At 53.8% G+C, this 27,412-nt stretch overlaps 2 protein-coding genes across 4 annotated transcripts; one reads left to right on the top strand and one right to left on the bottom strand.

The window, feature by feature from the left end:
• The first annotated feature begins 1,955 nt into the window (after positions 1 to 1,955).
• On the top strand, positions 1,956 to 13,068 carry MGAT4B (alpha-1,3-mannosyl-glycoprotein 4-beta-N-acetylglucosaminyltransferase B). 2 transcript variants are annotated; one of them, XM_049874545.1, is made up of 15 exons: positions 1,956 to 2,176; positions 8,432 to 8,617; positions 8,705 to 8,845; positions 8,933 to 9,066; positions 9,483 to 9,529; positions 9,832 to 9,945; positions 10,191 to 10,266; positions 10,461 to 10,575; positions 10,958 to 11,088; positions 11,246 to 11,308; positions 11,484 to 11,677; positions 12,076 to 12,154; positions 12,237 to 12,324; positions 12,410 to 12,522; positions 12,605 to 13,068. In XM_049874545.1, the coding sequence occupies exons 1-15, from the start codon at positions 2,080 to 2,082 to the stop codon at positions 12,626 to 12,628; spliced, it is 1,602 nt and encodes a 533-aa protein (XP_049730502.1). In that variant the 5' UTR covers positions 1,956 to 2,079; the 3' UTR covers positions 12,629 to 13,068. The 2 variants fall into 2 exon arrangements, with proteins under 2 accessions (XP_049730502.1, XP_049730501.1); XM_049874544.1 differs by having other exon boundaries at positions 11,246 to 11,353.
• Positions 13,069 to 13,537: 469 nt separating this feature from the next.
• On the bottom strand, positions 13,538 to 16,510 carry LTC4S (leukotriene C4 synthase). Of its 2 annotated transcripts, XM_049859038.1 has the most exons (5): positions 16,383 to 16,510; positions 15,053 to 15,152; positions 14,861 to 14,931; positions 14,686 to 14,767; positions 13,538 to 14,445 (listed from the first exon to the last, which is right to left on the bottom strand). In XM_049859038.1, exons 1-5 carry the CDS (start codon positions 16,438 to 16,440, stop codon positions 14,304 to 14,306), a joined length of 453 nt encoding a protein of 150 aa, XP_049714995.1. In that variant the 5' UTR covers positions 16,441 to 16,510; the 3' UTR covers positions 13,538 to 14,303. The 2 variants fall into 2 exon arrangements, with proteins under 2 accessions (XP_049714995.1, XP_049714986.1); XM_049859029.1 differs by having other exon boundaries at positions 13,539 to 14,445; positions 14,686 to 14,931.
• Between the last annotated feature and the right edge of the window lie 10,902 nt (positions 16,511 to 27,412).

The following is a 27,412-nucleotide window of genomic DNA, read 5'->3' as shown; positions in this document are numbered from 1 at the left end:
TTTCTTTTGGGATGTTCCTTCTCTGTCTCAGTGTACAATCCTGGCAGGACAGCCAGTCATGGTGCTGACCCATTCTTAGCAAAGTAATGGGTGTGTGCCCCTAACAGGGTCAGAGGACAACTCCTGAGACTCCAGTGGAGGCAGTCAGTAGGAGGCCTGGTGAAACCTGGTGGGGGTGGTCTAGAAAGACTGCCCTCAATCTCCATTCCGTGGATCCCTATGGCTGCCCACCCTTCCAACTGAGAACCTCGGCCATTGGTTTCTAGTCCATGGCCACTTCCAGCCCACCCCCCCCCCCAGCCCTCTTTCACACTCTCCCCATCACTCCAGACCTCACACTTCCAAAAGTCACCACTACCCCCACCATCCCCAGCCCTGGACAATCCCACCTCTGACCAAGGCCCTGCACTCCCCAGTCATCTAGGTAGAAGCCCACGTCCTCCTGGACCTCCCTCACATTCCACAGTGTAGGGGTGAGAGGGAACTCACTGCAGACCATCTCCATGAGTTTGGCAGATCCACTGGAAAACCTGTGCTATTGCTGGTTTAATAATTTTCCTTAAATCAGCTCACTTTTAAACTTAAGTATTTATATATATATACATATACACATAGCACAAATGAGAAACTATTATCCCTTGCCACAAATAGAAGATCCTTATGAAAACACAGGAAGTCAAAACAAGACCCTTTCCTCCCAAAGGCTTCAAGCTAGGCAGAATCTTGTTCAAAAAGTTCATTAACAAGTAGAGAAAGCCATTATTGCTGTGACAGAGACGTCATCTGGCCTGCAGGAGAACCCGAGTCCTTTTCTTACCCAGGGGTACTCTCATGTAACACGAGGTCCCAGCTACTGCCCCTACCTCCCCTGCTCCAGACCCCACTGGCTTCCCGGGACCCTCCAGGTCTCACCAGCCAACTCTGGGAAGCAGAACTCTTATAAGGAATGGTACTGAGAAGCCACCAAGTAAGCGGGCAAGGGCGCTCCCAAATGTCCGCCCAGAGCCTGAGACGGACAAACCCCTTTATTCCAGAGGACTGGGAAAGCCTGCAATTAGTTCAGGAATAAAGGTGTTAGCACCCTGCAATAAAGGACAGGTGGCTGCTAGACCATCAGGGGCTGTGGCCCTGGCTGCTCCTCAAAGCTTCCCTTGGCCTATCTCCCGCCCACGCTGCGCCTGGCCCAGAAGAAGTGAGCCCGTTTGGGGCTGGTCACTGTACTCCACGCCCATGTACTTCAGCTCTTTATTCCTGAAAATGGCCCAAAGTCCCTATTTTACAGATCAGGAGTGCCATCCCCAGCAGCCTTCACCCGCAAACTAGAGAAAAGATCCTGAAACGGGAAGTGCCCGTGGGCGGCGGTGGAGGCAACGCCATCTCCAGCCATACTGTCCCTCTCCCATCGCCTAGAACTACTCAAGGTCCCGGGGAAAACGAGAGTAGGGTCGGGGTTTGGGTGTGGGGGTTTTATTATTGAGCTATTACTGAGTAGGGTCTGGGAGGTCCTGGCGCGCCGCTTCCCCCGCGCGCCTACGCTCCACCCCAGCAGACTCCCCTCGCGACAGCCCTAGCCTCGTCTTACCTGAGGCCGGAGCCCAGGGCGGCCCGTTGCCCGGGATGCACGCGCCTACGTGGGTGCTGCCGTCCCCAGCCAGGCAGGCAGCATCCCCGACGCGGTCCGCTCCACCCGCCCCCTCGTGGTGATCGCTGCGGCGGAGGCGGCGGCAGCGGGTGATGCGGCCCCTTTAAATGCAGGCCACCCCGCCCTTCACTGCCGACTCCGCGGCGGCCCCGGATCCAGGCCGGGCCGCGGCTTTCGCCGCCCAATCCAGCCCAGCCCGGCGGGGCCCAGCTGCCGAACGAGGTAGCCCGCGCCCCGCGCCCTAGAAGAGCAGTCGGCGCGGCCCCCCGGCCCGGTGCCTATCCGGGACCGACTGTATCCCCGCCCGGCCCCGGTCCCCGAGCCCCCAGCCCCTCCCGCCCCGGGGCCGGGGCCGCCGCCCGGTCCCCGCGCCCCGGCCCCGGTTTCCCGGGCCATGCGGCCTCGGCCCCGCCGGCGTCCGCCGCGCACTCGAGGAGATGAGGCTCCGCAATGGCACCTTCCTGACGCTGCTGCTCTTCTGCCTGTGCGCCTTCCTCTCGCTCTCCTGGTACGCGGCGCTCAGCGGCCAGAAAGGTGAGCTCCCCATCCCCCGCCATCCCCGGGCCTGGCCCCGCGCCCGGTCCCACCCTTGCGCGCACCTGGGCGCCGGCGGCCCGAGCGGGGTCCAGCCAGTGGCCGCAGGAGGCGGCCGGAAGCCGACGCAGGCGCCCCTTCCCCGCCTGGGCGGTGCGGGAGGACGCCCCTCCCATCCTCGCCCCCACTTGTTTGCTGTTGGAATAACGAAATTCTTCTTGGGTCGGGGCTGGGCTGCTCCGGCCGAGCTGTCTGCGGGCCCACGGGTCCTCTGTGGGGACAGTTCTACTGATGCTAGCGTGGTCGTTCGTACTCTCAGGTTGAGGACCCTCGGAGTTCTCAGAGAGGCAGAGACACAAGGTCACAGAGGTGGCTGTAATCGGGTGGTCCCCAGGGTGCCAGGGACCTGGACAGGGGACAGATACAGTGTTCTGAGACAGGTGTAAAGAGGCAGCCAAAGATGCAGGGCCACCTTCTGCCTCAGCCCACTGCCGGTGCTGCTCCTGGATACCTGCTCCCTGGGTCTCTCCACAGGGCAGGCTCTGTTGACTGCCCCCAGGACTCTTCCCAGGGACCTGGGTACGGGGAAGCCTTCCTGTGGCTGCTGGCCTAGGGAGTGAGTGGAGGGCTTTCTGAGCAGCCAGCCCAGCTCTGCTGTCCGTTAACTTAGTTTGTATGGTCTGACTGGGCCACCTCCTCACCTGGAGTTTGGTGAGGCTGGCCCTCTCAACCTGGCCAACACACTGGGAGTGGGGCAGGCCCCAGCACTGACTGTAGTTGCTTGGTGTTGGTGGAGTGCTGAGGAAGCATTCACAGGCCCTTGTCCCCTCTGCCTGAAGCACAGGAGACATTGGGAAACCTGCTTCCTTCCTGCCTCCTGGCCTTCCTGCAGGAGGCCTCAGCAAGATCTGGGTGGGGCCACCTAACCCTCTGCCTCTCTCCCTCCCACCTTCTGCTTCCCGGTCCCCAACCCCACATTAGATAAGGCTGGAGGAGGAGGGCTTGTGGGGGGAGGGGGAGCTGGGGCCTTCCTGACCCTCCAAGCCCCAACTTCCCACCAAGCTCCTGCCAGCCCAGCCCAGCCCACCCAGGCCTGCTGCAGAGGCCTGGGCTGGGCATGGGACTCTAGTGCCAGAGTCCCAGCCCAGGGAACCCAAGGGGAGACCCCTAGGCCTGTGACAGGGAGGGCATAGGTGAGGGCAAGTTCTCTGTGGGTGCAGTGTGTCTCTCTGGGGAGGGTATGGCTAGGCCAGAGGCTCTGTGGGTGGGGCATATCATTTGGGGGATGGCATTTGGGGACCTTGGGAGAGTAGCCACAGCAGAAGACTGGCATGGGGGGGCTGGCACTGGGGCATAGATGAGGCCGTAGCTGAAGGGCTGGGGCATGTTTGTCTAATTGTGGGTGGGTGAAGAGCTCTTGCAGCCTATCCTCAGCCAGGCCAGTTCCTGTGTGCTTCCTGTAGCAGCCACATGCCTATCTGATGGCAGGAGCTGTGAAGCAGGGACCTCCTGGAGCCGTCTCTGGAAGGCTGGCTCTCTGCAGGAAGCCATCCTCAGGGGAACGGTGGATTAGGGGGGTTGCAATGACTCTCCTAAGTTCCGCTGTGCCTGAGAAGGGAATGTCCAGGAGGCTGGCACTACAAGGATCTGGGGATCAGAACACCACCAACCAACAAAGGGTGGGCCTCAGACTCAGGGCTCATAGTCTTTGGGGAGTGGAAGCCCAGGAGCCTGTGAGTTATGGAGAGGGGGTGACTTTTTCTCTGGGGGCCCAGATGGGCCAGATCTTTGGAGGCCTTAAGAGAAGCCAGAAATTAGGGCTCTGACATGAACTCTTGTGATTCTTACATTAGACAGCTTGCTCTGTGTTCAGCCGGGGTGATGCCAGGCTGAGCAAGTCCAAGGCCAGATTGGATCCTGACTTCCAGTTTGCATCTGGTGGGGGGTTCAGGATAGGACTGGCCCAGGTACCAGGACTTAGGGGAAGGGCAGAGGAGTCAGAATCTGCAGGGCAGGGAGACCAAGAGGAAAGGGGTAGCAGGAGCAGGGGCATCCTGGAAGCTCAGGGAAGAAAGACGAGACAGGAGGGCGCCCCAGGGTCAAAGGCCAGAAAGGACTGTTAGGCCTTGGCAAGGGTTTGCGGCCCAATTTCACATCTAGCTTGTTTTTGAAACAGCCTTGCCAGTCCTCAAACTGTACCCCTTATCCAAGTACCTGCTAAGGGCCCATCCCCATGGAGAAATCAGCAGACTCTCCAAAGGACCAGCCCTGAGCTGCAGCCACACAGCCCGCCGCAGTATCTGGGCCAGGCTCATGCTGCACCCCCCCTCCACCCCACGGACTTCAGAAAGGACAGATGCCCTCCTTGGCTCCTGGGGGGTGCAGGGCCTGGAGAGGGGGCTACCATCTGCCTTTTTCCATGGCTCCCTGCCGCCTGCAGGTTAACAGCTGGGGCTGGCATCTGCCTGTGCCCCTCTGAGCCTGTCTCCCCTCCCTAAGTACTAGGGTGCAAGGGTTGTGCCCCTGCTTGGCTCTTGAATCTGTTTCTTCAACCAGGAGGGAACCAGGCAGAAGATTGTAGTTCGCAGGCCTCTGGCCCCACAGGTGGACCTTAGGGTGTTCTGCTAACTCTGCCTTCAGGGGACAGAGTGAGAAAGTGGACAGACCTCATTTCCACGGTGGGGCCCAGCTGTGGTCCTTCTCTGGGGCACTTCCACTGGAGGTCAGAGCCCCCCACCCCCCACCCTGCCACTCTGGGGTAGGAAGGTGTGGATGGAAGGAGAAGCCAAGGTTCCTGCAGCCCCAGCTCCTAGGAGCCTCTGCCCAGCCCAGCCCTTTGCCTCTACCGATCACTTGAGCTGCCTTCCTAGCCCACTCACCACTTTAGTCCAGCCCCCAATCCCATGAGGATTATGGGGTGCCTGGATGGCTGGTGGAGCCTGGCATAAAGCCCAGCCCATGGGGAGGCAGACAGAGTTTATTTCTGGCTTTGATAGGCAAGGATAGAATGGACCCACCACTAGAGATGCCAGAGATGAGGGTCTGGGGAGGGCGGCTTCCAGGCAGTAGGCAGGGCAGGAGCAGGGGCAGAATATTGAGAGACGGCCTGCGGTGTCCAGGGAAATGACAAAAACGGTCATTGTGGAGTAGGTATGGGGAAGGAGCCAGGCCCAGCACCCATGGAGTTCATCATCTCCTAGTACACAGGAAGCTCAAGACCTAGGGGGGAGGGTAGTGGGGGACTGGGAAAGGGAGGCCAGGGCTAGGGAGCAGGTTGTGCCCAGACCTAGGTGGCTGAATCCCTTTCATCCTCCCCCCACTTCAGAGTGACACCACTGCAGGGGACTACCTTGGGTGTGGCCATGGCCCAAGGGTTGCCCCAGCAAGGACTCAGGCCTTGGGGCCCATAGGCCTCTAAGGATAGATGAGCTGAGACTCTGTAGCAGGCAAGAGGGAGCTAGCAGCCTTGTCCTGGGGGCTCTTAACTCCTTCTGAAGGGCTCTAAGGGCCTCAGCATCTCAGTGCTGCCTTCCTGACGGTGTGCGCCCAGCACTGGGCCTGTAAGTCAAGGGGTCAGGTTTCCAGGGTAACTCAACCCTGAGCCCAGCACACAGCCTCACAGATCCGCAACCCGACTCCCTACCTTCCACCCTCGGGGTTGCCCCAAGCTCTGTAGACCTCAAACTTTAGCTCTGGCTAGACAGATGGGGAGAGGGGAGGTAAGAGAGATGAGCTGGGTGGGTACAAAAGATGGTGGCTCTGGGAAGATCCACTTGGTTCCCCCAGTCCTACCCCAGCTTTCCCCACCACCACCCCACAAACCCCAAGCCCCTCTATGCCCTTCCTCCAGCCTTCCCCCTCCCCTGGGGCTCAGCACTTAGCCTCTTGCCTGGCTGCAGAAGGGGGTGTATCAGAGGTGATTGGACTTTGCCTTGGTCATGACCTTTGGTGCATAGGCCTGTTGGGGTGGCACCCTTCCAGGGCTTACTGGCAGGCAGGGGGCTGGGATCAAGGAACAGATGAGCTGCCCCGGGGGTGAGAAAGGGGCTCCGAAAAAACTCCTAGACTCGGAGACTTTGAAACTAGGTCTTGAAGACTACATAGGTTTTCACTAGGCCCAGAAGAGAAAAGGGAATCCCATGTGCAAAGTCGTAGACATTAGACAAGGAAAAGGAGCCATGGGTGATGGCATATAAAGGGGGTAAAAGCTAGGTTAGAAGAGCCTTTGAGAGCAGAGCCCAGCAGGAACTGCTGACACCCAGCGGGCATGATGTTGTTTATCTCATTCTTGCTTGCTGGTCCCTGTAGACCAGCAGAGCCTAGGGACTCCTCTCTGCTGCTGGGCAGTCCGCTGGGTATGGGGAGGATGCCTTCTCCTCCCACCTATGCAATATTGATAGGTCTTGGTCTTGGCTGCTCCTGGTTCACCTACACCCCCTAATACCCTGGGCCCAGCTGTCACCAGCTGGGGCCCAGCTGGAAGTTCTGACATAGGTCCCCCTGGGGTGGCGTGCACACCCTTCGAGGTGGCCCAGGCTTTGCATGGGTCTTCAGAGACACAGACGTCAGGGCATTCAGAGCTCACATCTTCTCTCTGTCACTGACTCACTGGGTAACTCTGGGCTTGTTTCATCTTTTTTTATTGTGGTAAAAATATATATAACACATTTGCCATTTCAACATTTTGTACTTGTACAATTCAGTGACACTAATTACATTCACTATATTGTGCAACCATCACCCTTATCAGTGCTCCCTAAACAATGACTCCCCCTTTTCCTCTCCCTCCCACGTCCAGTAACCCCTTAATAAACTTTGGTTCCTATACATTTGCCTATTCTAGATATTGATATTCGTTCTTTTGTGTCTGATTTATTTTACTTAACATAATGTTTTCTTGTATCGGGACTTCATTTCTCTTTATGGCTGAGTAATACTCCATTGTGTGCACATACTACATTTTGTTTATTCATTTTTCTGTTGATGGACATTTCTGAGCTCATTTCTTTTTTTTGTTTCTTTTTCAAATTTATTTCAATCTTTCTGATTATCTAGAAGGCAAAATCTGACTTTGGTGGTAGGACGTCTTCAAAACCTTTCTAATGCCTGCTTATCACACTTCTTTGCCAAGAAAGAGCAGGTCTCAGCCTCATAGCCCTGGGCAAGCAATAGTTCCTAGCTAAAGTGTAATAATCTTTTTTTTTTTTTTAATTGTGTTTTAGATGAAGGTTTACAGAGCAAATTAATTTCTCATTAAAAAATACACATATTGTTTTGTGACATTGGTTGCCAACCCTGCAATGTATGAACACTCTCCCCTTCTCGACCTTGGTTCCCCATTTCCATTCATCTAGGTTTCCTGTCCCCTCCTGCCTTCTTATCCTTGCCCCTGGGCTGTTGTGCCCTTTTAGCTACATGTATTATTATTATTTTTTTTTATGAGTCTGTCTAATCTTTGGCTGAAGGGTGAACCTCTGAGCTCGTTTCTGACCTTCATTTGCTCATCTGAAAAATGGGGGCTGTAACTGCAGTATACACCCCCTGGGCTGCTATGAGACGGAATGAAAATCTAGAGCATTTTCCTAGCACATGGTGAGCAACAGATGAGTACCTAGTGCATACTGTCACAGACTCTGTGCCAGGTTCAGTCCTACTTGGAGGATGGGAGTCGTTGTCCAGGGAGGGCATCTGTCTCCAGATGGGGCTGGGGCTGCCTGTGACCTTGCCCATGATGGAGGGGAGAGCAAAGTATAAGTCCTGAGAGGAGAAAGGAGAAGGTTGAAGGGCTGTGGAGCCCCTTGAGGAAGGGCCAGGTCCGTGTGTCCTGAATGGGACTTGGGGTGCCCCACCCCCTGGAAGGAGCAAGCGCTGGGAGAAGCAGGGGCTTTTCAAGACACTGGACAAAGAGGATTCAATACGAAGCCCTTCCAAGCTTTGCCCATGCTTTCCCCACAGGAGCTTGGCTGTTAAGTGATCCCGTGGGCTTTCTCACTTCAGATGCTCCCCAAAGGAGAAGATGACGGGGGGCGGGGGAGGCTGGAAGAGGTCTAATGCCCCTGATGGAGGGGCTTCCCCCCCCAAGCATAAGTGTCATGAGTGTCGATGTGACTTTAGAGTGACCGTATGTAGTAGCCCTTGATAGCTCACATGTAGCAAGCACCAGAACGTGCAGATACACTATTGCACTGGCACACTCAGGGAGTGGTAGATCGGGTCTAGGCCGCCCCCTGGTGACGGCATGCGAACTGCCTGCAGGTGACGTTGTGGACGTGTACCAGCGGGAGTTCCTGGCACTGCGAGACCGGTTGCACGTGGCTGAGCAGGAAAGTCTTAAGCGCTCCAAGGAGCTCAACCTGGTGCTGGATGAGATCAAGAGGGCCGTGTCAGAAAGGCAGGTGCTGCGTGATGGAGAAGGCAATCGCACCTGGGGCCGTCTAACAGGTGAGCACCGGGGCAGGACGCGGAAGTAGAGAGCTGGGCTGGTCCCATGCTGCGCTAATCTAACTGGCCCCTTCTCAACCCACCCAGAGGACCTGCGACTGAAACCGTGGAACGTCTCACACAAGCATGTGCTGCACCTGCCCACGATATTCCATCACCTGCCACACCTGCTGGCCAAGGAGAGCAGCCTGCAGCCAGCAGTGCGTGTGGGCCAGGGTCGCACCGGAGGTAGGGGCGGGGCATGGGAGGGGCGAGAGACAGGTGATGCAGCAGTCCCAGGCACCATACCCAGTGTCACCCCTGCGGCCCCTGCAGTGTCGGTGGTGATGGGCATCCCGAGTGTGCGGCGCGAGGTGCACTCCTACCTGACAGACACACTGCACTCGCTCATCTCAGAGCTGAGCCCACAGGAGAAGGAAGACTCGGTCATTGTGGTGCTGATCGCCGAGGCAAGTGAGCTGGGACACGGGTTGAGGGGATGTTCAGAGAAAGACACTGCGCAAAATAACAAAAAGGAGAAATAAAACCAGAACAATATTCCAGGGGGAAAATCTATCAGAAGTTTGACTGTCAGGCTCATTCACAAATCAAGATAGGAAATGAAAAAGAAACATTCTTGTGCCCCCTCCCCATGGAAGTGCCAGCTACCTAGTCCTCCCCACCCCACCACCCAGTGTGTCCCCAGAGGCTTTTTCTGAGGCACCTGTGGCCCCCAGAAACCCAAGCCCAGCTCTCCTACTCAGACCATCAGGATGGGGACTCACTCCATGTGTGAGCATCTGCAGCCTGTGCCCTCCCCACCAGCCCCTTCTTCCCAGGCTGTTTGGGGTGGAGGCTCGACTTAAAGTGCTCGGTCTCCCCACAGACTGACCCACAGTACACCGCGGTGGTGACAGAGAACATCAAGGCCTTGTGAGTACTGCAGCCTGACAAAGTTGGTGGAGGCAGGGCCCTTTGCCTGGGTGCTTGCCTCCCCCATAAGATAGTGCTTCCCCTCTGCGGTGGAGGGGGCTTCTCCCATTGGGTGAAAGAGGTGGCCCTATAGACATGGCCCAGCCCCTCCTCTGGAGGCCCATTGCCTCAATAGGCTGGGTGTGGTTGGTGGACGGGGGGAAGTCTGCCTGTTGGGCCTCAAGGAAGGAAGAGATATAGCTGGCTCAGCCCTCCTTCAGTCCCTGGAGGCCACACACCCACTGGGCCTTCCTGTCCCCCAGGTTCCCCACAGAGATCCATTCCGGGCTCCTGGAGGTCATCTCCCCTTCCCCCCACTTCTACCCTGACTTCTCCCACCTCCGCGAGTCCTTTGGGGACCCCAAAGAGAGAGTCAGGTACTGGCCCTTCCCCTTTAGTCCCAGCAACCTGCCCACCTGTGACAAAAACCCAGTCTGTTGGTCCCAGTCCAGGGCACTTCCCTGCAGTGCCCCTGTTTCTCCGTCCCCTGCATGGTGGGGCCGGGTTCCTCCCACTCAGTGGCCTCCCTACAGCACTTGGTAGCCCAGGTGGTGGTAGTCCTACTGGAGATGAAGGGATCCTGTGGGTCTGAGCCCCTGAGACCTCTGCCACTGGCCCACAGGTGGAGGACCAAACAGAACCTCGATTACTGCTTCCTCATGATGTATGCACAGTCCAAAGGCATCTACTATGTGCAGGTCAGCACTGAGACCCTGCTCCACCTGCGGTCGGGGGGGTCAGGGGCCGACGGGGCCCTTCCTGCCCTATTCTGCCTCCTGTCCCACTGGGTGTTGGTTGGACCTTGATGTTGAGCCATGGCGGCCCCCATGCCCATCCTGAGTCCCAGCCAGATCTCAGCGGTAAGCCCTGTTTTACTGTCCTGACTGTGCAGCTGGAGGATGACATCGTAGCCAAGCCCAACTACCTAAGCACCATGAAAAACTTCGCCCTCCAGCAGCCCTCGGAGGACTGGATGATCCTGGAGTTTTCCCAGCTCGGCTTCATTGGTGTGCCCCCCATGCACCTGGCCACAGCCCTCCAGCCAGCCTACCTCTCTGCTTCTGTCATCATCTCTCAGCCCCTGCCCTGTTCCTCACCCCCGTGACCATGCTGTGGCAGGATTGCCAGCCATTGCCCAGATTCAAGCCCCGCCTGGAATGCCTGCCCCACGCCCCCGTCTGTTCCTGCCCCCTATTGGGGATGTCTGGCTTCACCACCCCATCTGTCTCCTGTGCCCACACCTGCCTCCTGGGCCCACACCTGCCTGAGGCTGGCAGACAATCCCCTCGGGTTTGCTTTGGGACCTTCCCCAGTGGCCCTCACAGGGGTTAAGAGGAAATGGGTGGGGCAGCTGCTGCCCATTCAGCCTCTCCCTTCCCACCCACCCAGGAAAGATGTTTAAGTCACTGGATCTGAGCCTGATTGTAGAGTTCATACTCATGTTCTACCGGGACAAGCCCATTGACTGGCTCCTAGACCATATTCTGTGGGTGAAGGTCTGCAACCCCGAGAAGGATGCGGTGAGCTGGGGCTGCACAGAGGCTGGGCAGGGTGAGGGACAGGAAGTCTCCAATGGACTGGGTGTGACCCTGCTGTAGGAGGCCTCTGGCTGCCCCCCAGGCGAGGCCCTGTCCTGCCAGGCAGGGCTGACCCCAGAGTGTCTCCTTCTGTCTGCAGAAGCACTGTGATCGGCAGAAGGCCAACCTTCGGATCCGCTTCAAGCCGTCCCTCTTCCAGCACGTAGGCACTCACTCCTCCCTGGCGGGCAAGATCCAGAAACTGAAGGTGTGCTGAGGCACATGCTCTCTGGGTCCACAGGCGATCTAGGCAGAGCCCAGGATGGGGCCAGCGAGGGGCGGCGGGGCAAGCCCCAGGCCACAGCCCCCCTAGCACCACTGCCCCTCCATGGCTGCAGGACAAGGACTTTGGGAAGCAGGCGCTGCGGAAGGAGCACGTCAACCCACCAGCGGAGGTGAGCACGAGCCTCAAGACATACCAGCACTTCACCCTGGAGAAGGCCTACCTGCGTGAGGATTTCTTCTGGGCCTTCACACCCACTGCAGGGGACTTCATCCGCTTCCGCTTCTTCCAACCACTGCGCCTGGAGCGGTCAGTGCCAGGACCCATGTTGGGGGAGGAGTCCGGGTAACTAGCAGCCCCAGGGTATAGGCCTCACCACAGATTTCTGGGCCTACAGGTGCCCTTTCCTGACCTGCAGCAATTGCTGAAATCTCACTGTGCCTCAGTTTCCTTATCTGAAAAGTGTGGCTTATATATAACTGTAGTTTTACCTGGTAAGGACTAAGGGTAGCAGTGTCCGTAGGAACACACTAATGATGCCAGTCACCATTGTCCTTATGAGTAAGGCATTGGTGGCTGTGCACAGCCCCCCTCTGTACCCTGGATTCCACTGCCCTTCTGGGCCAGGCTTGGCCTTTTCTGCGCCTGGCCAGTGCACTTGGGCAGGGCGCCAACCCGGCAGCAGCTCACACGCCTGTCTGGCGCAGGTTCTTCTTCCGCAGTGGGAACATTGAGCACCCAGAGGATAAGCTCTTCAACACATCTGTAGAGGTGCTGCCCTTTGATGTAAGTGTGGTGGTGGTGGTGTGCACAAAGGCCTGCTCCCACCCCTAGCCATGGTGGTCCAGCCCCTTACTTTTGTCCTCAGAACCCCCAGTCAGACAAGGAGGCCCCGCAGGAGGGCCGCTCAGCCACTCTCCGGTACCCTCGGAGCCCTGATGGCTACCTCCAGATTGGTGAGTCGGGGCGGGCAGTGCTGAGCAGCCAGCCCCCTGGGGGCTGGGGTCTCCAGGACCAAGGCTCAGCGCTGCCCTCCCCTAGGCTCTTTCCACAAGGGTGTGGCTGAGGGCGAGGTGGACCCTGCCTTCGGCCCCCTGGAAGCACTGCGCCTCTCCATCCAGACAGATTCGCCAGTGTGGGTCATTCTGAGTGAGGTGAGGCGGGCAGCGTGCAGGGAACAGTAGCTGAACAGGCCAGCGCTTGGAGCGCCGCTGACCCTGAGCTCCACTCTTCTAGATCTTCCTGAAAAAGGCCGACTGAGGGTGCGTTGCGGGAGTACCTGAAGCCCACGGGACCGCGGTGTCATCGCTGCTGCCCCCGGAGGACCAGGTGCGGCTGCCTCAGCCCTAAGGGTTCTGCCTGGCGCAGGGCCTGGGCAGCTTGGGGTCCGCTGCGGGCCCGGAGGCCCCAGGAGCTGGTGCTGCTCCGCCGCCCCGCCGCGGAGGAGGCAGGCGGCCCCCCACTGTGCCTGAGGGCCGGCCCGCGCCGCCCAGAACGTTCTCACTGGCCTGGCCGGCTAGAACCAGGCCATTTTAGAAGAACTTTTTCCTGGGCGCCTGCTGTCTCTGGCGCGAACACTGGAATGCATATACTACTTTATGTGCTGTGTTTTTTATTCTTGGATACATTTGATTTTTTCACGTAAGTCCACATATACTTCTATAAGAGCGTGACTTGTAATAAAGGGTTAATGAAGTGTGTGCCTCAAATCTGAATGCTCGGAGCTATCAGCCGCCTCTGCTTTCATCCGGCATGTGCCTTGGTTAAACATGCGGACTGGTAGGGGAGGCCCGGCGCCAGAGCACTTCACCTGGTGCCAGACCCGACTCTCCGCTAAGCGTAGGAGCTGGACTTGCCTCTCTGCGTGCATTCTGGCGCTCCCGCCCCGCAAGTGCAGCTTGGCACGACTGCACCCCCATCTTCCGGGGAGGGCCTGGGAACCTGCCCGATCCATGAGGACACCCCAGAGCTGCGTCATCTCGCGTCGTCTTGGAGGCTCCCCAGCATCTAGCCCCAAGTGCCTGGAGGCCATGGCCTTCTCTGGGCCACGAATGCATCCCCCGACCTTCATAACCCTTCCCATTTGTGGGTCTGAGCTCTGTCCTCATCTCTCCTCCCTGGTATCTGCCACATGTCAGTGTCTTTTTCCCTAAAATTAGCCGTCTCCGTCCACGCCAGGGCTTTTGCACAGACTGTTGCTCCTGCCTCAAAAGCTCATCCCTACCGTTTTGCTGGCTCAGCTAAAAGTCACTTTCTTAGGGACCTTCTTCCTGGTGTCTGTCCGCAAGGCACCCAGATGTTTTCCCTGAGAGCTCGTATCAAGACTACATTGAGTGTTTGTCGTTTCCATCGCCACTGCTCTGCGGACCTCAGCAGGGATACCCTGAACATCTTACACTGTTCTAGACGCAGGGGACCGAGTGGTGACAAAAAAAGGTCCCTGTCCTCGGTCCGTGGAGACACCGACCAGGCTCTGGTGTTGGTCATGAAAGCTGGGAGACGAAGAATAGGGCGACTGAGGGTCAATGGAGGGGAAGGCCTGGAAGAGTAGAGGGCTGAAGGCAGGGAGGAGCCCTGGGTGAATCTCGGCGGGAAGAGACATCTCAGGCAGGGAGGTAGTGAGAAGAGGATTGGGACTTTCCGTTGGCACTCCAGGCCCCGCCCCTCCTCGGAGCTCGTCTGGGCTCCTTTCCTTCTTTGGCCCCTACCGCTGCCTCTGGGAAGCCCTCCAGCTGCTCTGAACCCAGGCTGGGCCCCTCCAGGCTCCACGGCCAGCTATGCGCGACCTCCTCCGACCCAAAGAGAGCAGCCGGGGTTCGGTCATGGGAACTTTAATTAGAGACAGAGGAATGAAGAGGTGAGCGCCTCTGCCCCACCCCGTCCCCCGTCCTCTGGGAGGTTCCGGCTCTTCCCCAGCTCCGACGATCCGGCGTCTTCAGGCCCCAGGCAGCAGCGTCCGCAGCAGTCGGAGGAGCGCGGCGCGCACCGCAGCCGGGAGGAAGTGGCGGAGCAAGCCTAGCGCAGCCAGCGCCAAGAGCAGCCACAGCACGCGCGCGCTCGCGTAGAGAGGGGTCAGCCTGTGGGCGGTGCTCAGCGGGGGGACGGGGACCGGGCGGTGGCCCGCCCGCAGCCCACGCCAGCCCTCCCGCCATCTCCAACAGACTTAGGCCCGCCGCCCCCACCAAGGCCCCGCCTACCTGTCCCCAAAAGGGCCCTGTCCGCAACCAGTTGCCTCCATCCCCTGGGAGACCCGGCCACCACGAGCTGTCTTTCCCCAGTCCCAATTCCCTTCCGGGGAGCCACGCCCCAGTTCTCACCTGAGCTGCGCGGAGCGCGCGTAGCCCTGGAAGTAGCGGAGGCGCGCGAACAGGTAGACCAGGCCGCACAGGGCCGCCGCCCCTGGGAGAGGTGCAGGCGGGGAGGCGTGAGGACGCCCTCTGGCACTCGCTCGGTCCTCCGGTGCAGTGCGTGCACCCTGCCCCGCGCCCTGACCTTCGTGAAAGAAGACGCCGGCGACCCAGAGCGCGGCGAGGAACAGCGGGAAGTACTCGCTGCAGTTCACTCTGCGGGGGCGGGCACGACGAGGTCGTCGCGAGGCTGGGTCACCGCCCCAGTCCGCCCAGGGCGCTCTCGCGGCCGGTCTGCGCCCTCCCCAGCCCCCTCCCCGCCTCGCCCGCGCCTCACTGGGCTCGATAGATGCGCTCGAACTCGGGTGGTCCGGTGGTGAGCGGCGGTGACACGCGGAAGGTCCTGCGTGCTGAGATCACCTGCAGGGAGAAGTAGGCTGGAGCAGAGGGGGAGGGAGTCAGGTCTGGCGGCCGGACACCCCGCAACTTCCTCCAGGTCTTTCCAATCTGGCCCGCACCGTCCCTTCTCCTGGCTGTACCGCCCTGTGAGTGTAATGGGGATGCGTGATGCGGGAATAGGGACACCTTCCTGCGGGAGGGACCACTCAGAACTTTGCTCCTGAATTGTTTGATTTGCAAAACACAGGCAAAAGAGCAGTTGAGACTCTCTAGGCATGAACCTTAGCTTTGGGGCCCCAGGACCCGAAGTGCCACCAGGTCCTGAGGAAGGAGCTGGCTGCATCCCATGAGGTGCAGGGGAGCACATGCCCTGCGGCTAACGGTCCCTGGTCCCCCACCTACTGAGCCCACCAGGATGAGCCTACTGACCCTGCCTCAGGCCAGGGTCACTCAAGCGTCGGTCCCTGTGCCTCCAAACTGCCATGGGCTCCTGCCTCAGTTTTCTCATTCAGCTATCCTGGACCCTGGCCTAAATTTGACAAACACTGCCCCCCTTCAGGTGGTTGCAGCTGGGCCTCTCCAGGCCTAACCCCAGAACCCTAGGGCTTTCCCACCCTCCATTCCAATATGGGTCAGTGCACAGGGTGGTTAGCCCTAGGCATTCTTTTGGTCCTAGGCTCCACCCCCACCTTACACCTACACCCCATTACTTCGTGTCCCTGATTATCTCTGTGCAAGTCTTGTGACCCTAGTGCCTTTGGTGCTAGGTTCTCTACAGACATACCCCATCCCAGGTGCTCTGTGGGTGCTTAGGGGTGGCTCTGCTAGTACAGTTCTTCCCCCTTGAGGGAGGGACTTAGCTGTCCACTTCTGTACTGACCACCAGACCACCATTTATCCTGGCGTACCCCGCTCCCCCGTCCTGCCTGCCAGGTCCTACAGCTCAACACAGCCTTGCTATCCCACCTGGCACTGAAACCTCCTGCCCTCCTCCAGGGTTCCTTACGCTGGCTGAGGGCCACCATTTCCCAACCTCAAGCCAGGTACTTGGCATTCCTACCTCAACTGGCCCTCAGAGCCAAGACCTTTTTCCATCCTGTTGGTGGTCTCCCTTGGTGAGGCCACCACTCCTCTCAGCCTCAGTCCCCTGCCCAAGGTTTCCATGCAGATACCGTGCAGGGTTCAGCCTACAAATACCCCTCCAGGGCTTCTGACAGGGCCCGCAGAAGCCTAAGACCCACCCGCCTCCCAGACAGGTGGCAGCCCACCTTGCAGCAGGACTCCCAGGAGAGTGACAGTGGCCAGAAGAGCTATGTCGTCCTTCATGGTGCCTGCAGCTCTGCTGGGGCTGGACTGGCGTGTGGGAGAGCTAGCTACAGAGGTCTTATCAGCTTCAGGCCGCTGCTCAGCAGCTGGGTCAGAGGAGTGGCCTCCAAGCTCTCCCCCCCTTCTCAGGGCGGGGGAGGACACGGGGGTGTGACATGCCAGATAGAGCTGAGGGGCTGGCCAGGCTGAGGGCGGAAACCAGGGCTACAGGGAGCTGGGGCAGGGGAGAGCAGCTGGCTGGGGACAGCCTGTCTACTTCCTCCCAGTCGTTCCTGCCACTTCCATGCCTATTCTGAGCTGGTGAAACCCACTCCTGTCCACCTTGGCGTGTGTACAGCTGCCTCAGGAACACTGTCACAATGTCCCCCATACTCTGTACCCTCAGCAGGTCCTCTCTGACCCCCTCATCCTGGGTCCCATGCCAGGAAACAAGACCAACTCCTACCTGAACCCCCACCCCCACTTCCCACCTATTACCAAGCCCTACTCTCTCAAATGCACTCACTTCTCCCCAACCCCAGTGCCACCTTCCGAATCCCTCCCTGCGATAGTCATCTCTCACCTGGGCACAAGTCACAGTCTCTCTCTGCCAGCCCTTTCTCCCACATACACACTTATCTCCGTTTCCCTGCCCCCCCCATCCAAGTGTACTTTGTAACATACAACTCTGACTCCTGCGCTCCCCTGCTGAAACCCTGCCCAGCTCCCATGTTCCCTGAGAATGGATTCCACGTACCTCCAGCCCACACTGGAACCAGCCAAGATTCTTGCTCCTTTCAAGAGATCCTCAGATGCTTGCCAGCCACACAACTTCATGGGCTTCATGTACAAGGGCCACCCTGCCCTTGGGCCATGGCCAATAGCTGAGGGCATCTGCCCCATGGCCACTCTGAGGGCCTGGCAGGGAGAGTCAGCACACTCAAGATGGCCGAACCCATCACTGTCTTGGGCCTCTCATCCTGGAACAGACACTGCATTTTTGCCTGCTCAGCATCCATCTTTAGGAAACAGGCCCAGCCCCTACCTTCCTAAGGCGCTGACCCTCTCCACACTCAGGTTCCTGAGTGGCAATCTGGGGGTTCCCTGGCCACAGTGATTGGGTCAAGGATGGGCATGTGGGCCAAAACAGGCTGACTTGAGCCAGTGAGACTCAGTTCTGGAAACTTTCTTAGAACTTTGGGAAAGCAGGTAGGGAGACTACCGAGGGCTGCTGGCAGAGGATGGAATCAACGTGGCAACTGAGAGGAGCCAGCATCCAGAGGGCTGGAGGCCTCCTTGCCTGGAGTTCCCCTGGACCATTCAGCCATTTCAGTTTTGTAAGATGGCCATTTCTCCTTTCAGCTCAAGCTGGTTTGAGGTGGGTTTTGGTCAGCAGAAACGGAGACCAGACGGATTGACTCTAGACCGATACATATACACGCAGGGGCTGCATGGGCCACACATAAGCACAGACCAGGCTGGGAAAGGGACACTGACAAGCTGCCGGGTCTTCCATGCAGCTACAGTGTCCCTGGGTCCTGGACCATCATGAGGACCAGCCCTCCTGGTCCTGGACTGCCTTAGGCACCTAATAAAGCCTGGTCACTCCAGAGGAGTCTCCACATATCAGGGTCACGGAACTTTGGGAGCTCCTTCCCAGGCTCCTTCCTTGCTGCTCCCTCACTGGGTTCCAGCATCAGGCCTTGTTGTCTCGTGAATTCCCCAGACCCCCTCTGCCCTCTCATCACCTGGCCAGGGCCCCATACTTCTGGTTTTCATTGCCCCCAAGAAACCACCTGCACCCCCCAAGGGGAGACTCCATGAGCTCTGTCTGCAGCTTTAGGCCTAGGAGGGATAGTAGTAGCAGCAGTAGGTGTTCAGTGATGGAGGAACAACTGATACAGCCAGCACATGGTGAGGGGTAGCACCTTGGAGCAGACACCACACCTGTTTCGTCTTCTCTCTATCCACTCAGCCTCCTCCTCCCTGAAGCCTGCCATGACTACAATGCCCCTGCTCTGGCCACCCTCTGACCCCGTGAAGCCTGCTGGGAGGGTGGGACTCATGTCCCTGCCTGGGCATTGAGGCAGGTGCCAGGGTGCAGGGCTGTAGGGTGTCTGTGTGAACTGTGTGTGTACGCAAGTTCACCATGCACGCCCATGGAGGAATTCACACATCTGCGTGTCTCTCTCAGGGGCTGGCCACTCTGTCAAGTACATTGGAACTCATCCATGGGCCTGATTTTATGTCTTCGTGACTTTGACATGCTCAGGCCGCCCCCCCCCCCCGCCCCGCCCCAGCAAGCTCTCATTTCCTCTGAGGCCTGGGCATCCCCTGTCTGAGTTCACTGCCCTCTGCCATGGCAACAGGAAGCTGAGGCCTAACAGCAGCTTCTGAGGAAGTTCCTGGACAGATGTTCAGACCAGAGCGGGGGTCTCAGCACCTCCCACAGCTCTTGGAAACCTCCCCAGTTCTCTTGGACCCCACCTCCCTTCCTCTAAGCTTCCCTTGCCTGGGCCTGGGCCGGTGTAGGTGACAGGAGGTCCAGGCCCAGGCCTCTTCAGGCAAGCCCCAACCACAGGCACCCACCCTTCTGCCCAGCCCTGAAGGCACCACTTTATAAGGAGGGTGAGAGCTCCTCCTGAGCCACTACAGGACATGGCATCTGTGACCCAGAAGGTGGCCTGAGAATCTACAGGGCCCTAAGGAACCTTCTGGATGGCTCAGCAAGGGCTTCTGGGAAGTGGAAAGGGAACCATGGCATTGAAAAGAAATGACAGCTTCAGTGTGGGAGGCCATCATAAGCAGTGCCCAACAACTCAGATCCTAAGCTTCTAAAACAAAACAAAAACAAAACCTTTTATTTTGAAATTACTTCAGACTTATAAAAAAAAAGTCACAAAAATAGTACCCCGAGCTCCCATATGTTACTGCAAATTGCGGGTTCGAGCCGCCTGCCACAAAGCCAATATTGAGACAGGAGGAGGTAAGCAGTAAGAAGGTTTTATTGAATACCGGTATTCAAGAGACAGAGGGGGTTAAATTTCTCCCAAATTCTGTCTGCCCTAAAGGGTTGATGAGAGGGTTGTATATGGGGAAGATCAGGGTTACCTAATGGTTTGAGCACGTAGTCCACAGATGGTCTTATACATCGCGAAACAACCGCAAAAACTTTATCAAACTAAAGATAAACATGTCAGGCAATTGGACCCTAATCAGTATATTTATAACAGGCTGAAAAACTCTCACAAGAATCTCTTGGCTACTGGGGCTGTTTTGCCAAGTCCACTGTGGCTGAGATAGGGAGCAAGAAAGAAAGCCTTCCTGTCGGTTTGCAGGCTGAAGGCCATTTCTCAAGAGAACAAAGAAAAAAGAAGGGAGACCAAGGCCACAGGAGCTGAGATAGCTCCACACACCAGAGCAGCTGGTGCAATTAAAAAATGTTTAGGGATTACTTAGAGCATCATTATGGCGTTAGTCCTGTCAAGCTCTCAATCACCTATTTTGAACAGGAGAAAACATGTTGTAAGGTATTAGGGTGTTTGTTATGTTTAAGAGTGGAACAGGCTGCTCAGCTATATCTTGAACAGAGCCTGCGCCATTTTCCAACGACTAGAGATTAGTCACAGATTATACAGCTATACTAAAACAAACGAGAAAATATATTCTCCCTAATATTAAAACACTAAAGAAAATGCATTTTCGCTACTTCACATACACCCTTCACCCAGCTTTCTCTAATGTTAAAATCTTATATAACCATAATATACAGTTACCTAAACTAAGAAATTAAGGTAATTTCTTGGCTAATACCATCAGCCATTTTACGGATCTTATTCAAATTTCATCAGTTGTCCCACTGTTACAGATTAAATTGTATCCCTCCCAAAATGTGTGTTAGAATCGTGTGACCCTCTACCTGTGGATGTGATCCCATTTGGAAATGCAGTTTTCTTTGTTATGTTAATTAGACTGTATGTTATGTATTGAATTGTGTCCCCCCAAAAAATGTGTATCAACTTGGCTAGGCCATGATTCCGAGTATTGTGTGATTGTCCACCATTTTGTCATCTGATGTGGTTATCCTATGTGTTGTAAATCCTAACTTCTATGATGTTAATGAGGCAGGATTATAGGCAGTTATGTTAATGAGGCAGGACTCAATCTACAGGATTAGGTTGTATTTTGAGTCAATCTCTTTTGAGATATAAAAGAGAGAATCAAGCAGAGAGGAGGCGGACCTCATACCACCAAGAAAGAAGAGCCAGGAGCAGAGCATGTCCTTTGGACCTGGGGTCCCTGTGCTGAGAAGCTCCTAGACCAGGGGAAGATTAATGACAAGGACCTTCCCCCAGAGCTGATACAGAGAGAAAGGCTTCTCCTGGAGCTGGCACCCTGAATTCAGACTTATACCCTCCTAGACTGTGAGAGTATGAACTGCTCGTTAAAGCCATCCACATGGTATTTCTGTTATAGCAGCACTAGATAACTAAGACAATATCCAAATAGCATGGATTCTAAATCTAATCACTTCTGAATTATAAAAGCAGCAAATTAGACACAGAGGCATGCACGAGCACATGGGTGCGTGTGCACACACACACAGGACATGGGGGAAGGTTATCTACAAGCAAAGGAATAAAGAAATACCCAGGACAATCCACAATGAAAAAATTGACACAGCTGAGACCTGATTTGGATTCTTAGCCTCCAGAACTGTGAGAAAATAAATTTCTGTTATTTAAAGTCACCCACTTACATTTGCATTACAGCAGCACTAGGGAACTAAGACTCCCACTGTCTTACTGGGGATTTGCTAAAAAAGCAAAACCAATGAAGCTTACATATAGAGAGGGAAATTTACTTCAAGGAAATGGCTCACACAATTGTGAGGACTGGCAAGTTCCAAATCCATGGGTCAGGCAACAGGCTGAGGACCTCTGCTGGCTCACATGGTTGCAGGGGCTAACAAACCCAAAATCTATATGTCAGGTGGCAGGCTGTAGGCCTCTGCTGGTTCACAGGGTTGCCAGGGTTAGCGAATTCAAAATCTGCAGGTCAGGTGGCAGGTAAGAGACTTCTTCAGGCATACATCCTGTTGTAGATTGAATTTTGTCCCCCCAAAATGTGTATCAATTTGGCTATGTCATGATTCCCAGTATTGTATGATTGTCCACCATTTTGTGATCTGATGTGATTTTCCTGTGTGTTATAAATCCTACCTCTATGATGTTAATGAGGCAGGATTATAGGCAGTTACATTAATGAGGCAGGACTCAATCTACAAGATTGGATTCTGTCTTAAGCTAATATCTTCTGAGATATAAAAGAGAGGAGTAAGCAGAGAGACATGGGGGACTTCATACCACCAATGAAGCTGCACTGGGAGCAGAGCGTGTCCTTTGGACCTGAGGTTCCTGCGTGGAGAAACTCCTAGACCAAGGGAAGATTGATGACAAGGACCTTCTCCCCAGAGCAGACAGAGACAAAAAGCCTTACCCTGGAGCTGATGCCCTGAATCTGGACTTCCAACCCACTAGACTGTGAAAGAATAAACTTTTGTTTGTTAAAGCCATCCACTTGTGGTATTTCTGTTATAGCAGCACTAGATAACTAAGACACGTCCCAAGACCCGTCCAAGACCCGGAGGTCAGGTGACAAGAAGAGAGTAGGGTCGAGAAAGAGAGCAACATCCATTTATATATTGGAGGCAGGCCACACGCTCAATGAAACACCACTTTGAACTGGTTGGTTGCTCACATCAGATCACAAAATGGAGAGTGATAACATAGTGCCTTCCAAACCACTGAGAATCATAAAAAAAACCTATAGCCTAGCCAAAATGACACATAATATTAACCATCACACCCATTAATGTCCTTTTGCTGGCCTAGGATACAATCCAGGATCCCATAATGCATTTCACGCTCATGTGTCCCAGTGTCCTCCAATCTGGTACAATTTGACAATTCTACAGTCTGTCTTTATCTTTTGTGATTTTTTGTTGTTGTTGAAAGTATACACAGAAAAACATACACCAATTCCTCAATTGCTACATGTACAATTCAGTGACACTGTATTGTTCAAGTTGCGCGACCATTCTCACCCCCCTTTTCCAAATTTTTCCTCCGTCATTAACATGAACTCACCGCCCCTGAAGCTTCCTATCTGACCTTTTGAGCTGCTGTTGTCAATTTGATCCCATACAAATAGCTCATCAAAAGAGCACAATGTTTAAGGCAAACACTATTTACTAAATAAGCTAACCTATTGTTGGGTCTGAAGAAGACTTCAGGGGTATTTTTGGTTTAAGCTTTAAAGATTATCTCAGGGCAACAGTTTCAGGGATTCATCTTACCTCAACGGCTCCAGAAAGTCTGGAATCCATGAGAATTTGAAATTCCCCCTTTTGATTAGGTCGTCTATAGAATCTTTGATCAAAACATTCAGTAATGGTAGCCAGGCACTATCCAGTTTTTCTGGTCTCATGGCAAAGGAAGCAGTTGTTCATGGTAGCAACTGGGCACACTTTCTATTTCCTCCTCCTATTTCTGACTCTCCCTCTTCTTCTGCTGCTCCAGATGAATAGAGACCTATTGTTGTAACTTAGATGGCTGCTTGCAAGATTTTAAGACCACAGGCACTGCAAAACTAACTAGGAGGCTGCACTAAATACGTTAGTAGGCCAATTAACTGGGATGCCCCATGAAACCATGACCTTAAACCTTCAAACCAAAAATCAAATCCCATATTTGGTTGTACATAGCTCTGGGGCTATTTTTAGAGGAGCTTTGGAGACAAGCCAGCAATAAAACAATGAAGTTAGGGGAGATGACAGTGTTGCTATGCTAAGGGTGTTTCACACACTAAGTCATTTTACACGTCCCCGCTGGGTCGTCACACCCCACTGGACCAGTGGCAGGAGTGGCTCTGAGGGACACAGGTCAGATTCCCAAAAAAGAGACAGTAAAAGCCATGTTGATCAGACAAGGCTTTTTTAGGCAACTTACATATGGAGGTCGATGCCAAGATTCTCGAGATGGACAGCAAAGTGTCAATTGTCACCAGGGTAGAGGTCCACGCACCAAAGTGCAGGGTAGAGGTTTATATACTTAGTGCTTGTGTGCAAGAGTACGTGCAAGGAACCCAGAAAAAACATGTCTAATCTATGATGGTTGGAGTTATTTTTGTACTAGTTAATGGGTTTCAATTGATGTTACCACGAAGTCAGGTGTGTGGTCTGTTTTCTCCTGGCTCGGGTCACTGCTCAGTAAGGTACTCTGGTTCTCTCCCAGAGTCCTTTGCAGGCAGGATCCATCTTGTGTTGCTCAGGTGTCCCTCATGGGGTTCACATCAAGGACTTTGGTCTGCGGAAGGGTTAGCTAAGACTCAGAAGTTTGTGCCCAAGATCACAAGGACAGAAGCCCAGGGCTAAGGGACTGGCACTAGCCTGGCAGCTCATAAGAGCTGGGGCTGTGTCTGTCTTGCTCTATGTCGTGTGCCTGCAGTACTCAGTAGGTGCTCCATGAATGAGTTGTGAACCAGCGAGTAATGCATAGCTCATGCTCTTAACCAAGACAATAAAGCTGCTCTTGACCACAACCTGTACCTATGTCTAGATGACAGTAGACACAGATGTCTTCCATACATCCCTGACAGGAAACTATCCAAATCTGGAAGGAGGAAGTGAAACATCCCTTTTCACAGATATCATGATCCTATACATAAAAACCCCAAAGATTTCACAAGAAAGCTATTAGAACTAATAAATGAATTCAACAAAGTGGCAGGGTATGAGGTCAACACACAAAAGTCGGTAGGGTTTCCATACAATGAGCAAGCTGAAAAGGAAATTAAAGAAACAATACCAGTTACAGTACCATCTAAAAAAATAGAGAAAAATTTGTGTATTGAACATTTTATTGTGTTTTAGGTGAATATTTACACAGAAAATTAGTTTCCCATTCAACAATTCATACCCAAGTTTTTCTGTGACATTGGTTGCTGTCCCTGCTATGTGTCAGCACTCTCCCCGTTTCCACCCTGCCTTCCCCATTTCTATTCCTCCAGTTTCCCTGCCCCTCCTTGCCTTCTCACCTTTGCTTTCAGAAAAATATTGCCCATTTGGTCTAGTAGAGTTGATTATTCTAAGGAACGCATTCCTCAAGGGTGTTTATTTTATAGGCCAATCAATTATTTGGCTGAAAGGTGACCTTCAGGAGTGGCCTCAGTTCCAGGTTAAAAGGGTATCCTAGGGTAATAGTCTCAGGGGTATCTCCAGTCTCTATCAGTCCAGTAAGCCTTTTTTTTTTTTAATGAATTTGAGTTTTATTCTACAATTTTCTCCCATTCTAACTGATACCTTTTATTGCGTCCCTGTTCAGAGCAGTCAGTAGTGATAGCATGGCACCATCTAGTTCTTCTGGCCTCAGGCTAGAGGAAGCTATGGTTCTTGTGGGCCATTAGTTCTGTGGACTAATTGCTTCCTTGAGGCTTTGGTTTTCTTCATTTTCCTTTGTTCCGGATGGGAAGAGACCAATAGTTGTATCTTAAATGGCCGCTTGCAAGCTTTTAAGACTGCAGATGGTACTCACCAAACTAGGATGAACTATTATCTTTATAAACTATGTTATGTCTGCCAGGCGCTCCTTGGAAACTCTATGAGGCAGTTCTACTCTGTCCTATAGGGTCACTATGAGTCAGAATTGACTCGATGGCACTGGGACTGGGTTATGCCAATTTACCTAGATGTCCCCCAAGACTATGGTCCTTAGCTTTCAAACCCAGTATTCAATCCCATAAGGTGTTTGGATATGTCTAAGAAGTTTATAAAAAAATTTAAACAGGAAGATGAAAGGCTTGTACACAGAAAACTATAAAACACTACTAAAAGAAATGAAAGAAGAACTAGATAAATGAAAGGACATTCTGTGTTTATGGACTGGACAGCTTAATATGGTTAAGATGTCAACACTACCCAAAGCAACCTATAAATTTAATGCAATCCCCATCAAAATTTCATCAACCTTCTTTGCATAAATGGAAAAGCCAGTCCTCCAATTTATATGAATGGGCAAGGGACTGTGAAGAGCTAAAGTAATCTTGAAGAAGAAGAAGGGAGGAGGATTCACACTTCCTGGTTTCAAAACATACTATAAAGCCACAGTAATTGAAACAGCCAATACTGGTATAATAAAAGCCACATATATCAATGCAATAGAATTGAGAGTTCAGAAATAAATGTATACATCTAAGAAGGTGGGGCCAAATGGGTGGGTAGTCAGGTGCTTCCTGTGGTCCCTCTTACAACAAAGACCCCAAAAAACAAGGGAATTGATTATATATGATAATCTAGCAGTCCTGAACATCAAAGGCAAAGTTGACGAAATCAGACTGAGCAGCAGGGGGAGGGACAGAAGGTTCAGAAGCAGCAAGGAGTTGCCAGACCTGACTTGGTGGGAATCGGCATCCTGTAGGCTAGATCGGCTGGTACAAGTGCTGAGGCAAGCAGTGGCACTCAGACTTGTTTTCCACATTGGAAGAGACCAGGCAGCAGAGAGTCTACTCAAGCCTCCAGAACCAGCGAAAATCAGCACTCAATTGGCAAAAGATAAGTACGTGTGCCTAACCTACTGCACGAATCAAAAAACACTGCTTTGGGATAAACCTCTCTCCCATTTACCTACCCCCTCTTCACTCTGCACTAGGTCCCAGGCCAGCTTCAGAGATTGCCGCATCCCCTAGGCTGGAAGTAGGACTAGTTAGGCACCCTGAGCCATTCTTCCGGCACTGGAGAGGGAACAAATTAACAAACAGGAAAAAATAATCTGCCGGCTCACCTAAGCAGGGAACTCAGGGCAGGCACAGCTCCTTTGCTTAGGCACAGGCATAAGGCGTTCATGGACCTTGAATGCCTTTCACCCCTGCATAGACCTGTGTGGGCCCATTTCAACAGTTAGGCCCTCACTAGCACAGTACGACAGGGTATATACCTGAAGCTAACTTCAACTGTATCAGCTATATGATGGAGTGGCAGATTCATCACTTTTGATGTCACTCTGCCTATTAAGTAGGGTCCTTACCTACCTAAATCAGTGGCCTGAGGACTGGTGGCTTTACCCATGTCACCTAGCCACCTGCAACAGAGGTCCAAGGGTAAGTGATGCCTCCCAGTTCTTACAGCCAATAGCATCGGGTCCCCATAGTCCAGCTACAAAACCCACCCACCCGCATACTCTAGGGAAGAGGGATGCACTTTCCTCACACAATCTCAGGAGCAGTGGTCAGCCTCCTGCCGTGCTCAGCACATGAACTGCTACTGCAGCCAGATATCTGTTCCTATACCAGTCACCCCTGCTCTTCTAAGACTGTAGGTGTAGGTGTGTAGGTCACCACACACTTGGTGACCAATTACCTGGATTCCAGAGTTGAAACAATACAAGAAAAGTAAATGGACTCCGGGGCTCATGTACCTTGTAGCAGCTCTAACCACCTGGTGACAGGATGTTAGAGCTTCAAAGGCACCAATAATCAAACTAGGTCACTCGACCAGCCTGTTTGGGTATATAAAAACAAAACAAGAAACTAGGACACAGTGAGCAAGTGTAAACAAATAAATACAACAACTTATTGATGGCTCAGAGACAACAAATCAAATAAAGAGGCAGACCATGATGGCTTCAGCAAGCTCTGAAAACAAAGACTCAAGAAATCTTCTGGAGGAAAAAACTTCCTGGAATTACCAGAGGTAGAATGCAAAAGATTAGTATACAAATTCAAGAGAACAGGGAGGAGATCAGGCAAAATGAAGAACATCCAAGCAGCACACAGAAAAAGCATTAGAGGAACTTAAGAAGATTAGAGAAGAGCATAATGAGAAATTTAAAAGGCTGCAAGAATCCACAGAGAAACGGCAAACAGAAATCCAGAAAATTAACGATAAAATTTCAGAATTAGACAACTCAATAGAAAGTCATAAGAGCAGAATTGAGGC

Source organism: Elephas maximus, chromosome 2, assembly GCF_024166365.1.
Source record: "Elephas maximus indicus isolate mEleMax1 chromosome 2, mEleMax1 primary haplotype, whole genome shotgun sequence".
NCBI lineage: Eukaryota > Metazoa > Chordata > Mammalia > Proboscidea > Elephantidae > Elephas > Elephas maximus.
This window is presented reverse-complemented; position numbering and strand designations above follow the sequence as displayed.